Raw genomic sequence first — 14,584 nt, forward strand, 5'->3', positions numbered from 1 at the left:
GCTATACATTAAATTATAATCCTGAATTGTAGAATTAAACAGAAATTAGTCACTAGAAATTGCCAGTTTTTCAAAGTAAAATTCAGATTTTCTACACATTATACTGTTTTACCCTGGGTCTGCTGTTGTTCATTTAAGAAGAGAGATAAAGGAGAAAGGGCAAGAGCCATAATTGGGGCATAGCCTCTACTAACAGCTGTGTCGTAAGGTTGAAGGGGACTTTGTTACCGATTGCTGCTGTAACTGCTGTGATCAGCATTTGGATAAAGAAGAACTATATAGACATGTTTTAAGTTACTGTTTGATTGATTTGTAATAGGTAGGGTACAGTATGTGATCCTCTGACTTTGAACTTGGTCCTGAATTGTTTACGTGTAGTGATCTGACAGTTGAATAACTCCCCAAATACTTATCTGCAGTGTAGTCTTCTGTCGTTGTCTCTAATGTCATTTCTCCTCACTGTGATTCTAAAATGTGGAGAACACAGTATTTTTTAGGACTTGTAACCTCAGATATGCAGATAACACCACCCTTATGGCAGGAAGCAAGGAAGAACTAAAGAGCCTCTTGATGAAAGTGAAAGAGGAGAGTGAAAAAGGTGGCTTAAAACTCAACATTCAGAAAACTAAGATCATGGCATCTGTTCCCATCACTTTATGGCAAATAGATGGGGAAACAATGGAAACACTGTTTTGGGGGGCTCCAAAATCACTGCAAATGGTGACTGCAGCCGTGAAATCAAAAGACGCTTGCTCCTTCGAAGAAAAGCTAAGACCAACCTAGACAGCATATTAAAAAGAATACATTTGAATCAGTTCTGATGAGATGGATGAAACTGGAGCCGATTATACAGAGTGAAGTAAGCCAGAAAGAAAAACACCAATACGGTATACTAATACATATATATATGGAATTTAGAAAGATGGCAATGATGACCCTGTATGCAAGACAGCAAAAAAGACACAGATGTGTATAGTGGACTTTTGGACTCAGAGGGAGAGGGAGAGGGTGGGAAGATTTGGGAGAATGGCATTGAAACATGTATACTATCATGTAAGAATTGAATTGCCAGTCTATGTCCGATGCAGGATACAGGATGCTTGGGGCTGGTGCACGGGGATGACCCAGAGAGAAGTAATGGGGAGGGAGGTGGGAGGGGGGTTCATGTTTGGGAACGCATGTACACCCGTGGTGGATTCATGTCAATGTATGGCAAAACCAATACAGTATTGTAAAGTAAAATAAAGTAAAAATAAAAATTAAAAAAAAAAAGCAGAGACATTACTTTGCCAACAAAGGTCCATCTAGTCAAAGCTATGGTTTTCCCAGTAGTCATGTGTAGCTGTGAGAATTGGGCTATAAAGAAAGCTGAGCTCTGAAGAATTGATGCTTTTGAACTGTGGTGTTGGAGAAGACTCTTGAGAGTCCCGTGGACTGCAAGGAGATCCAATCACTCCATCCTAAAGGATACCAGTCCTGAATATTCATTGGAAGCACTGATGCTGAAGCTGAAACTCCAGTACTTTGGCCACCTGCTTCAAAGAAGTGATTCATTGAAAAAGACCCTGATGCTGTGAAAGATTGAAGGTGGGAGGAAAAGGGAATGACAGAGGATGAGATGGTTGGATGGCATCACCGACTCAATGGACATGAGTTTGAGCAAGCTCCAGGAGTTGGTGATGGACAGGGAAGCCTGGTGTGCTGCAGTCCATGGGGTTGCAAAGAGTCGGACAAGACTGACCGACTGAACTGAACTGAACTGACCATCTTATCTTTTCAACCAAAGTGACTATTCAACATTATGAACTTTGTCATTTTGACACATAATTTACAAAGGCAGTAGATTCCCATCCTAGTTGCTTGAAGTATAGATGTTCAAACCTATGCTGAATATTCTAAATGGCTGGGTTCCGTTAAGTGGGAGCATCTTAAAGATTACAAAATTATTCAACAAATTCTTAACATTGACATGCTTCTTTCTTTTTCTTTCAGGTTGACAATAAATGCCCTTGCCCAGAAGCTCAATGCTTATTGGAAGGAAAAGACCTCCCAAGAGAATTTGGAGACCTCGGCCATAGTCAGGCCAATACCGTGAGTAGTAAATTTAGAATATAAAAGTATCAGGGGTAACATCTCTAGGGCAAATGGAAGGAATAGGAAAAGATGATGCTTTTCACATAAGGAAGTTTAATTAACTAAAAACAGGAAATCACAGGTACTAATTTCATCATTCTCTAAACCTCTTCATTTCTGGTTTAACACTTGTATAGTTTGGATCATAAATATGACAAGTTTAGTATTATCAGTTTATCCTGTCGTCAGTGTAATATAATGGAAGATGATGACCATTTGAATCAGCTACTCCTTGGTTGAAAATTTAGATCTACTTCTTTTTTTAAATTATACTATATATTATCTAATGTATTACAATTGTTTTCAGGTCATAAGATCTATAAATGTTATGAGTATTACTTCAAAACCTAAATATATGAATGTTGTATTCTCTATTTCCAAATAATTAGGCAAAAATCATGAAATTAAATCATGGGTAAAAGTCTATTAGTTTCGGTTTGTTTTTAGATTTTATTGAAGTATAATTGATTTATAATGTTATATCAATTTCTTCTATACAGCAAAGTGACAGAGTTATACATATGTATATTCTTTTTCATATTCTTTTCTATTATGGTTGAAACAGGATATTGAATATAGTTCCCTGTGCTATACAGTAGGACCTTGTTATTTATCCATCCTATGTATAATAGTTTGCCTCTGCTAATCCCAAACTTTCATTCCTTTCCTCCCCTACCCCACCCCAATGCCCCGCCCCACCCCTTGGCAACCACAAGTCTGTTCTCTATTAAATCTGATTCTTAATAGTTGAATGAGCTTAGGTAAGTAAGTCACTGCATCTCTCTGAGTATATTAACTCATTATTGACCAGAGATGTATTAATATGTCTTATTACCTGAATGTTATATTTTTAATTTTTTTTATTTAAAAACAAGTCTTTATTTAGCCCTTAAAAATGATACTATAGAAATATTTAATGCTATTAAAAGGTGGGAAAAGCTGATTATAAACACTACACAAATGTGATTCGCTTTCACAGAATTACTCATATCTTATAATTACCTAAAATGGAAAAGAATCTGAAACATATATCTGAATACATATGAATCTGAATATATATCGATCTTTTTAGGAGTATATATAGAGAGAAATGATCCTTTCTTTGCAAGTTTGGTAGCAGCATTTTGGCACAAGTCTTTGGTAGTCATGAGGATGGTAAGGGTGATGAGAGGTGGATATGTACATCTTTGCTTACCCTTCAGGTTTTCCTATAATTATTGGTCTAGTCCATCTCCTTTGTTTCTCTCTTTTTTTTTTTTGTAGTATTGTTTCAGATAGTACTGCGTTAAATGGTACATTTAACTCTTTTCTTTTTCTATTTTACTTTACAATACTGTATTGGTTCACTTCATCTTTTTATTTTACTTTATTTTACTTTACAATACTGTAGTGGTTTACTTCATCTCTCTGCATATATTAACTCATTATTGAACAGAGACATATTAATATGTCTTATTACCCAAATGTTATATTTTTAAATTTTTTAATTGGAGGAAAATTAGTTTACATTTGACTGGAGACGTATCAGTATTCGCTTACATAACAAATCACCAGCCACAGGTGTTAATTTCTGCAAAAATCCCCAGCAAATAATGTGTTAAGTTAGATCATCTAACCTTTTTAGCACAGTACCTGGCATATAGTAGGCATTCAGAAATATTAGCTAACTTCCCTTCTTTTTATTCTAATGAACATTGTTGGAACCATATCAAGAAATTTGAGAATAGAAATAGAGAACCCAACATATCAGGAAAAAATGTAGAATTTACTGAATCTAAGACACAAAATCACATACAGAATGGTGGATCAGGATGAAATGCTTCAGGAGGCCAGGAAAGAAGCATAATACAGAGCGCAGAATGTGTGACAATATGCACACAGTCAATTATACCATCAAAACAAAGATTAGGGTGTTGAAAGTTCATTTGGGGGAACGCACTGTGTTTCTTTTAAATGGAAATCATCAAATGTTTGATATAAAATTTTGTTTTCCCATGTTTGATGCATGAGACAGGGTGCTCTGGGCTGGTGCACTGGGATGACCCTGAGGGGTGGGATGGGGAGGGAGGAGGGAGGGGGGTTCAGGATGGGGAACACGTGTACACCCATGGCAGATTCATGTTGATGTATGGCAAAACCAGTACAATATTGTAAAGTAATTAGCCTCAAATTAAAATAAATAAATTTATATTTAAAAAAATAAAAATGAAGATCTCTATTCCTGTCCAACATCCATGGTTTTCAAAGAAATGCAAATTAAGATGAGATATCTCTTTTTTGCCTTTTAAATAACCGATTAATGCAATGGAACAGATGTTCATATATTGCTGGAGTGTGTGTATATATGTTATACAGCCTTTTCTGGAAGTTTAATGGTGATTATTTAGTACTTACCTGTCAGACACTGGTTTAAGTTCTTTACATGTATATTTAACCATCACAACAATCCTGTGAGATAGGCAGATGATATTGTTACTTCATTACAAATGTAGACACTTATACACTGAAAGCTTAAGTAACTTGTTCAAAATTAGATAAATACACAGTGGTAGATCATTTTCAGATATAGGCAGTCTGGCCCCCTAACCCACGTTCTTAACCACGACAGTCTTCTGTAAGGATGCAATGAGAAAAATATAGCATAGGCCCTTCAGCTGCCTATTTAGGCTTGCGCACAAAAAGCCTCTTCTGTCTGCCTGGGTTGGAGGATCTACCATGGTCTGCATGTAACCTGAGGTAGAGAATTACTGTCTCTAATGCTTGTTCCCGAGAGAGTAATATTGACGTGCTCCTGCAAGAGACTCTTATGTGTGTGCATGTAAAACCAAAGCTAATATGACCTTTTCTGTCCCCTTAGCACTACTGCTGAAACTGCTTTCTCTGACTCTAAATAAAACAGTGTGTTATTTGTTCAGTCATGCCCGACTCTTTGTGACTCCATAGACTGCAGCCTACCAGGCTCCTCTGTCTTTGGGATTTTCCAGGCAAGGATACTGGAGTGGGTTGTCATTTCCTTTTCCAGGAGATCTTCCTGACCCAGGGATAGAACCCGGGTCTCCTGCACTGCAGGCAGATTCTTTACCAACTGAGCTATGAGGGAAGCCTCAAATAAAACAGTGGCTGTACAGAAATATATAGACACCAGAGGTCAGGCCTGAGCTTGGAGTTTAGAGTTGCAAGGCTGGAGCAGCCTGTAGCTAGGAGATAGGAAACTGTATATCCAAGAATGTATATGGATTCTCTTCATTAAAACAGCATTTTAAACAAGAAGACATTGTATTTGAGTAGTAGACTTATTGGTAGATTTTCTTTTTCTTTCTGTATTTTATAGTTTTTTTATATGGGCTTATATTGCTTTTATAACTAGAAAAAAGCACCATTTAAAAAGATATGAAAAATATTGAACTAAGACATAAAAGAATCATATCACTCAATTGAAATGTCTAGCATGGAGAAGGCAATGGCACCCCACTCTAGTACTCTTGCCTGGAAAAACCCATGGACAGAGGAGCCTGGTAGGCTGCAGTCCATGGGGTCGGGAAGAGTCGGACACGACTGAGCAACTTCACTTTCACTTTTCACTTTCATGCAGTGGAGAAGGTAATGGCAACCCACTCCGGTGTTCTTGCCTGGAGAATCCCAGGGACGGGGGAGCCTGGTGGGCTGCCATCTCTGGGGTCGCACAGAGTTGGACACGATTGAAGCGACTTAACAGCAGTAGCAGCAGCAGCATAAGAGCAGTATAAATGTAACGTACACAGAATCTGTCCTAGGCTAAATGACATGTTTTTCAAATTGGCCCTAGGTGCCCCTCTACCCTCTCTCTGTCTTTTCTCTAGCCTTCTCCCTTCCCAGTCTGGTCTGCCTTTCACATATTAGATACACACTACTTGTCTTATATATGGATCGTTTCCTCTTACAGGGAAACAAATTTACTCCAAGATGTGGGTGACTGGGTTACACTTCCTGAGGGAGATGAGAATGAGTATGTGTTTTAAGAGTAGAGCTCTTGGGACTTCCTTGGCAGTCCAGTGGTTAAAACTCTTGTCTTCCAATGCAGGGGACACAGGTTCAGTTCCTGGTCAGGGAATTAAGAATTGACATAATGCAAGGTGCAGCCAAAAAATTTTTAAGAGTAGAATTCTGGGAGAATTCTCTGTTAATAACCCAGTGATTGGACTGGAGCCACTTTTTCTAGTTACAAAATTTAATCAAATTTATGCTACTTTTTAAGATTAACTTTGGAAATATCTATCTAATGAAATTTTGATTTAAGTATAAACAAAGACGTTTTGAAAGGGAAAAAGAGGACTAGGGAGCCTGTGGGGAAATAGAGGAGACGTTTTGATGACATTGCTTCAATGACTCTCACAGATGCATTTCAAATCTATCATGGGATTGGATAGAAGCAAATAAAATGATTCTTTGGGTTTTTTTTAGTAATATTGTAATATAGATAAAATTTTTGCTGATTACTAAATTTTAGAGTTAAAGTTATCCTTTTGTTAAACTCAAGAAATAAGGTTCCAGGATAAGTACTGTTGAGCTCTATAATTTGGTGGCTTACCGCATTAATACTTATTACTGTTTTCATATCTGGTCTGGTTCTATCATTGTTTTATCTGTGAAGTTTAAGATTATATATTTTAGACACCTGGATTATAACATTTCTAACACATGTCATATTCAATTCTTTCTTTCAGTTTTTTCAATTTTAGGGTATGCCTTTTAATGTAAGAGTATAGAGCTAGAATATAGCCTTTCTAATGTAAGAAAGAGTATAAAGCTAGTATAAAGTATAAAACTATATAGACAGTCATATTTTTGTTTTCTTCCATTCAGGAAGATTCCTGACCAGACATGGGTACAGTGTGATGAGTGTCTGAAATGGAGGAGGCTTCCTGGCAAGGTTGATCCATCCACATTACCTGCAAGATGGTTTTGCTACTATAATTCCCACCCAAAGTACAGGTAAGGTTAAGACTCAGTATTATGCCAGAGATAAGTCCTGCTTTGTCTCTGTTCTAAAACACTTCTCATCTCAAGTCCACACTCTTCAGCCTGGCATTCAAGCCCCTGTGCTAACTGGTCTTTACCTATTCTTTGTATGTTAACACAGGCCTTCCGCTTTAGCAGGCCTGTGGCTTCACTCTTCCCTACACATGCTGCATGTATTCCCTTCTCCATGACTTGATACTGTCATTCCAGTTGCTTAGAATGACTTTCTGTATTCCATCTGATCATATCGTCTGGGAAGCAGAAATATTTTGTGTGATACTTCTCTTTTTGACAGTAGTTTACAGTGATTTTACTCTGGCTGACTGTAGTATTTAATTCTTCACTTTTGCTCACGTACTGTTTGAATTTGGGGGATGTTTTTCATATGTATACATTTGGGCTCTTCAAGAGATTGTAAACTATTTGAGAACAAGGGATTTATATTTCAGGTTGAAGTGACAGTTTTCTTCATATGCTTCCTATATTTGAATCTGTTGAAGTACCTATTGTACATTCAATTTAGATTGTTTACATGTCTGTCTTTCTAATATTCCATCACTCAGCCTGTAAAGAATCCACCTGCAATGCAAGAGACCTGGGTTTGATCCCTGCTTTGGAAGAATCCCCCAGAGAAGGAAATGGCAACCCACTCCAGTATTCTTGCCTGGAGAATTCCATGCACAGAGGAGCCTGGTGGGCTACGGTCCATGGGATCAAAAAGAATTGGACACGACTGAGTGATTAACACTTTCACTTTCATCTGTTCCTTGAAGCAGCTAACATCTAGATGTGGTGGTGTTCAGTCGCTCAGTCATGTCTAATTCTTTGCGACCCCATGGACTGCAGCATGCCAGGCGTCCCTGTCATTCATCATCTCCTGGAGCTTGCTCAAACTCATGTCCATTGAGTCGGTGATGCCATCCAACCATCTTATCCTCTGATGTCCCCTTCTCCTCCTACCTTCTATCTTTCCCAGCATCAGGGTCTTTTTCCAATGAGTCGCCTCCTTGCATCAGGTGAGCAAAGTATTGGAGTTTCAGCTTCAGCATCAGTCCTTCCGATGAATATTCAGGGTTGATTTCCTTTAGGATTGACTTGTTTGATCTCCTTGCAGTCCAAGGGACTCTCAAGAGTTTTCTCCTACACCACAGTTCAAAAGCATCAGTTCTTTGGCGCTCAGTCTTCTTTATTGTCCAAACTCTCACATCATGGACATCATTTCAATTTAACAAATATTTTTATATGACTCAGTAACATAGGTTTATAATAATAATTCAGTGTTTCAATTCACCTGTGACTCTCTTAACTGTTTTCTATGGTATAAATGTTAATAGAGAAAAAGGTACTAAAACAGTATGCTTTTTAAGGGGAAAAAATGTTGGAAATGGAGGAAATATAAAACAATGAAGTCCAGTTCTATAATAAGCAAGGATTCCCCCATAGACTAAAGATGTGCCTAAGTACCTCTTAGGGTGGTGTGATTAAAATGTGAGACTGAGAACTTAGAAGTCTCCTTTTCAAATTCTGTATATGCTGTCAGTTTATATTTAGTCCAGGAGACATAACCTTCCAGGACACTTTGCCCCCTAATAAAATGGATATAACATAGGATTTCCAGTTATTATTAGTTTTTGTTTATTTCTTTCTAGGATTGCCTTTGTCCACTGAATACATTTTCTAGTACTTCTTTCAGCTTGTACTCCTAAAATTCTCTTCTTCATGCTTTACATATAGCAATCATCTTTTCATTTATAGAATCCTCTTTTTCCCTTCTTTGCTAGCCTCTGTTCTATCTCTTTACAATGTCAGCTCCTCATCCCTTTGTGCTGCTCTCTATCATAGCCTCTGATTTTCCTCTTCAGGGATCATCACATAGTCTATGGATATTCCTGCTTAGCCTGTACCTTGGGGATTGCTTTCTGAGTACATGAGAGGTAGAGACCTAGGTTCTAGTCTCAGTGATATTCTCTTTCTATAGAAGCCCAGGCAAGTCTCCCTTGTGCTTGAATTTCACTGTGTGAAAATAGAGATTATGCTTCATGCTCTCTACCATCATATGAATTTTATAGCTGTCAAGTACTTTGAGTATCTTGGGAGAAGGGTGATATACACACCAAAAATAATGATAAGGTATGCATTGAAACTGTGCTTCCCTGGTGGCTCAGACGGTGAAGCGTCTGCCTACAACGTAGGGGACCTGGGTTCGATCCCTGGTTGGGAAGATCCTCTGGAGAAGGAAATGGCAACCCACTCCAGTATTCTTGCCTGGAAAATCCCATGGATGGAGGAGTCTGGTAGGCTACAATCTATGGGATCGCAAAGAGTCAGACACGACTGAGCGACTTCACCTCACCTCATGCACTGAAAAAAAGAATTGCTACCTGGTAGCCTGCCCACACGTTTTGTAAGGTGGGTGCGATCTGAACACTATAATGTTAGATGGTGGTTAATCTGCCTTGTCATACTTGTGAGGAAAATGAAGGGTGAAAGTCAAGGGCACATTTTCTTTCCAAAAGGTAACTTCTTCTATGTACTGCAGGAGGTGCTCTGTTCCAGAGGAACAAGAACTCATTGATGAAGACCTGTACTTGAGCAGAGCTAAGAAACAGTTGAGTATACCTTACCCGAGATGGTGATCTGTATCCTTTGATAGAGGAGCCTGACCCTTCCTAATAGGATAGGAATTTTGAGAAGAGAGATGATTTTTTCAAATTATTTTCCTATTCACCTCTCTGCTCTTAGAGTTCTTTATTCTTTCTAGTTATCTCCTGAATGTCTCAACTAGAGATTGGCTCTAGTTTCTCTCCCTCTCCCCCACCCCACCCCTCTTTTGATAGAGCATTTGAAATCTCTCTTTAGTAGCACAGTCCAGGAAGGAACTCTTAACTACTCGACAAGGCTCACACTCTTTCTAGTTTAGAAGGAACATTATAACCTAAATCTACAATTCATGAGTGAACTAAATAGCACTTTTATATTCTCCTAGAGATCAAACTGTTGACAAGAAGGAGGTACCAACAGAAAACGAGAGCCACCAGGTGAGAGATGGTCCACCCTCTTCCTTTCCTCACACAGAATTTCCCCCAACAGAGGACATAGGCTGAAGAAAGCAGCACTCTTGAAAGCTGTACAGAAATAATGAGCCATTTGTTCTGGTGGTCTTTTTTTTTTTTTTTTTGACAGGATCTTTTGATTTTTGCTTTGATCTGCTGTTACTGATGTTCAGATCACCAAAACTGGAAGAGCCAAATCATTTATTGCCCAGAGTTGGATTCAGTACTGATTCTGGGTAGTGTGAATGTCCCATTCAGAGTCACAGAGTGTTCAGGGTTACGCTGCATCCTCATACAGGCTGCTCCTGTTGAGTGTCTGGTTTTCCTCAGTCTCCTTCCTTCCAGGATTCACGGGTGACTCCTTTCTGCTTTCCTCTTGGGAAGAAGGGGTGGTTCTTTGTGCCCTTTCCCCCCTCCCTGCTTTCAGGCTGGCTGGCTTTATAAAGACTCTGCTGTTTTGAATTTTCAGGAGCACTGTCTCTCGGACATGGTTGCCCAGCTCCGGACGCTGAAGGGTGCAATAAGGTTGGCCGTCCTTTCAGGGACACTCCTTTCCTGACAGCCACCATAGCACCCATTTATCTCCCCCACCCAACCTTGCCTTTCTGCATGATTTTCCTCTTGACCCTCTTTCCCAGAGATATCTGCTAGCAGCATGTTAGATTCACCTTCCACCCACTCAGTCAGGGTAGGTCAGGCTGGTGAGGATAGAGGCAATTAAATACTAATTCTTCTGACACTCTACCAAGACCCAGGTGTATTAATAAACAGGTTGCAAACCCTCCTATCTTGGCTTTATAGTCTGATCTAGAGACTGGGAAATTTCCTGGGACTGCCCTGTCCTCATTCAGTTTACCTCCCCTTATACTCCTTCACCTTCATCATTCATGCTATCTTCATAAGCTGGCTCTCCCAGAAGATCCCAGATGCATGTTTCTGTGTGTGCAGTATATGTTAGTCTCTCGCATGCATTTCTCCAAGACCAGCACAGACATTTGCTGCAGTGCTTATTCCCTCCATTCCTTCCCTCATCACAGATCTCAGAGGAGTGAAAACCCAGTCTTACACTGGGTCAAAAGAGAGAATAAGAAAGTGATTCGGGGGCCTGGGTTTGTGTTGTGGATGGGATGATTCCAGGAGCCAATCAGTGAGTTGGGGAGGTCTGTTGGTATCCAGCTGATAAGGTTATAACTGAACATGCCTGGGGTCAGTGTTCTAGTGTACATTACTGCGCGCTGTTTGTTTTGTGTAGGAAACAGTTTCTTTTTATTTGGCCAAGTGTTTTTTCCTAGCATCAGAAGGATTGACTCATCCTCTGGTATTTGGTTTGAAATTAGGATTTGTATAAATTCTTTCGTTCTTTGCTAGGTATTCACTAATCCGCTGAAGATCCCTTCTATTCAAGATATGGATGACTTGAATAATAAGATGACTGGGTATGAGGGAACTGATAGCCCCAGCCGGCTTTCATCTGTTGGAGAAGAAAGCAGAACAACTTCTCTTCAACTTAAGCCTCTGGATTCCAGCATTTTTCAGTTCTCCAGGTGTGTAAAAAAAATATATAGATTCTCTTCAGTAATGAGCCTCAGGGTTTGCTTTCCTGTAAACTAAATTGATATGGTTATCGTGTTTGAGTTTCTCCTAAAGCCTGGCATGGAATTCAGAAGGAGAAATACCATTTGGGGATTAATAGACTTGCATGTTGCATGTACCTCACATTTTTCAACATTGTAACTGTCATGTCAAGTCTATTTTTCTGTCTTTTTGGTTTTACTTTTCTGACAAATGTTCTTTTTATGGATTATGTATTCCCATTATGTTGGAAATTGTGTAAGTGAAGTAATAGACATGAAAACTCTTCGCAAAGCATAATGTATTATACAAATGTAAGGTAATGTTACCTGGATAAGCATTGTTTCTTTCTTTAAGTTTAGGATTGAAATCCTGCAGGGCCCCATAGACCTAACACATGTTGCTGCTGCTGCTGCTGCTAAGTCGCTTCAGTCGTGTCCAACTCTGTGCGACCCCATAGATGACAGCCCATCAGGCTCCCCCGTCCCTGGGATTCTCCAAACAAGAACACTGGAGTGGGTTGCCATTTCCTTCTCCAATGCATGAAAGTGAAAAGTGAAAGTGAAGTCGCTCAGTCGTATCCAACTCTTTACGACTCCATGGACTGCAGCCTACCAGGCTCCTCTGTCCCTGGGATTTTCCAGGCAAGAGTACTGGAGTGGGTTGCCATTGTTGGCCACATATAAAAATAAGTATTAGAAGTTTGTGCCATTAAGTGAGCTTTGTAGTCCATTGTTTCCTAGGGTAAATTTTTCGTGTAAGTTTAGTCTTAGAATTTACTTGTTCATCGTCTAGCACCACAGCAATATTATTTTGTTATTCCCTGGTGGCTTAGACCCGCCACCAGTGGTAAAGAATCTGCCTGCAATGTGGGAGACCTGGGTTCAATCCCTGAGTTGGGAAGATCCGCTGAAGAAGGGCATGGCAACCCACTCTAGTATTCTTGCCTGGAAGATCCCCATGGACAGAGGAGCCTGACAGGCTACAGTCCATAAGGTTGCAAAGAGTTGGACATGACTGAGCAACTAAGCACACACAGCAATCTTTATAACAGAAATTTTCTTAAATATCAGGAATATTTGAAGCACTAAAAGGTATGACTGCCTGTGTGCTGTCATGAGACTAGAACTCAGGACTGCTGATTATGACTTGCTTTCTCCTTGCTACTGTGTTTCTCACTTCTGGCAGGGCCAAGCCATGGGGAAGGTACAGAGTTGCTCTCTAGTGGTAGAAACTTCTAGAGTCCACAATAATATGACTGTTACATAGTAGATTGTGAAATTTTTATGAACCCTTTTCAGTTTGGATATCTTCTTAACATACGGTAGGAAAAACACAACGGGATATATAATAGGGGGAAATTACTCCTGCCCCCACCTCTACCAATGTTATTGATTTCTTTCCCTCTTTCTTGCTGCTTAAGTAGGTCTTTTCAGCTTTCACCCAGACAAACATCTCTTTATATGTGCAAGTCCCCTGGTCTTCCACAATTAAGCCCCCTAGATATTGAAAGAACCTCACATCCCCCTGAGCATGAACAAAGAGTCTCAAGAGGAGGTAGGCTATTAGGAGAAAAAGAAATAGAACTCTAAAGGAAGTAAATGAGAATCTATACAAAAGCATCAAGAATAGTTGGAAGAGAATAGCTGTGCAGAAACTGATAGTTGAATTCAGTCATATTGAAGGAGCTATTTCTAAGATAGAACCATGCAGCAAAGGATTAAGGAACATATCCTTGTTGGTCTCAGGGATTTGGTCTTAATTCTACTGTTTCATCCACAGTTATTCAACTCCCATTTTAGGTTGGGAGGGGTATAGATAAAAGTGTTGTGGTTTTGTTAAGCACGTTGTTAGCTCTCTACATTGATCTCCTTGAGATAGTCATGCATCAAAATTGATACTGGAGTATTAAGATGTCACTGCTCTTGAAAGCTGTCCTTTCCCTGCTGTGACCCCCTTTGCTTTCTCTTCAGTGTTTCTGTTGATACTGTCCAGTGGATTTTGGTAACCTGAAGGAGATAACAAATGCTAACCTCTGTTATGTGTGTATTTTATGAGTGCAGTATGACAGTACATCCATTGGGTGGCATACTTCATCAGTCTTAATTAGGATCTCTGTATGAGTCATTGTGGAACTCCGCTATCCAGAGTTGAGTTTTAGCTCTAGAGTTCAGGTAAAATACTCTTGAATATTTATGTGTAATTTTAATTTGAGAATAATATTTCTTCAAGAGATATGTGATAATTGATACTGCTAATGTCATGTTTTATGTAAGGTCAGTAAATGATGATTCTGTCATTTCAAGCTACGCGTATAGGGGGATTCAGATTGATTGGAAATAGTCTACCTTTTTTATAGAGGAAAATTAGATGCTCAAGAGTCTAATAAAATATGCAAGGTTTTCTTATAAAACTGTGTAAAGGGAATAATAGGTTTAGTCAAGAGTTAACGAAGATCTCCCTTGCTATCAAAACCTAAAGCTGATAAGGGTCCTTGGGTCATGTAGTACAGCTCTTTAATTCTAGATAAAATAAAGCCTACACTATCCAAGAGTGTTTTAAAATTTTCTAGTGGAGTAGGTTATAAGACCTACAAGGTGTTCCAGAGGTGTCATTGGAAACAGCTTTGTGAGTCTTCACGAATCTAGCAAAGATAGGGGAAAACCTGCAAAAAAGAGTAAGTTCAGCTAGGATATAAACAAGCATAACCTTTTAGGGCAAGACAGCTTAAAGGAAATAGTCCCCTTTCTGTTCATTCATTCTACATATATTTGAGTCCTTACTATATGAAAGCAGTATTCTAAGGCACTGATGGCATCTAAGATGAA

At 39.2% G+C, this 14,584-nt stretch overlaps 1 protein-coding gene across 4 annotated transcripts in view; it reads left to right on the forward strand.

Annotated features, from left to right (window-relative positions):
• Nucleotides 1-14,584, forward strand: part of MORC4 (MORC family CW-type zinc finger 4) — a 61,146-nt gene that overhangs the window by 31,594 nt on the left and 14,968 nt on the right. For all 4 annotated transcript variants that reach the window (XM_070290965.1, XM_070290966.1, XM_070290967.1 and 1 more), the window contains 5 exons: nt 1,993-2,091; nt 6,976-7,104; nt 9,671-9,739; nt 10,118-10,169; nt 11,553-11,728. In XM_070290965.1, coding sequence (XP_070147066.1) covers nt 1,993-2,091; nt 6,976-7,104; nt 9,671-9,739; nt 10,118-10,169; nt 11,553-11,728 — 525 coding nt within the window. The remainder of the gene's footprint in view (nt 1-1,992; nt 2,092-6,975; nt 7,105-9,670; nt 9,740-10,117; nt 10,170-11,552; nt 11,729-14,584) is intronic.

This window comes from Ovis canadensis, chromosome X (assembly GCF_042477335.2).
Source record: "Ovis canadensis isolate MfBH-ARS-UI-01 breed Bighorn chromosome X, ARS-UI_OviCan_v2, whole genome shotgun sequence".
NCBI lineage: Eukaryota > Metazoa > Chordata > Mammalia > Artiodactyla > Bovidae > Ovis > Ovis canadensis.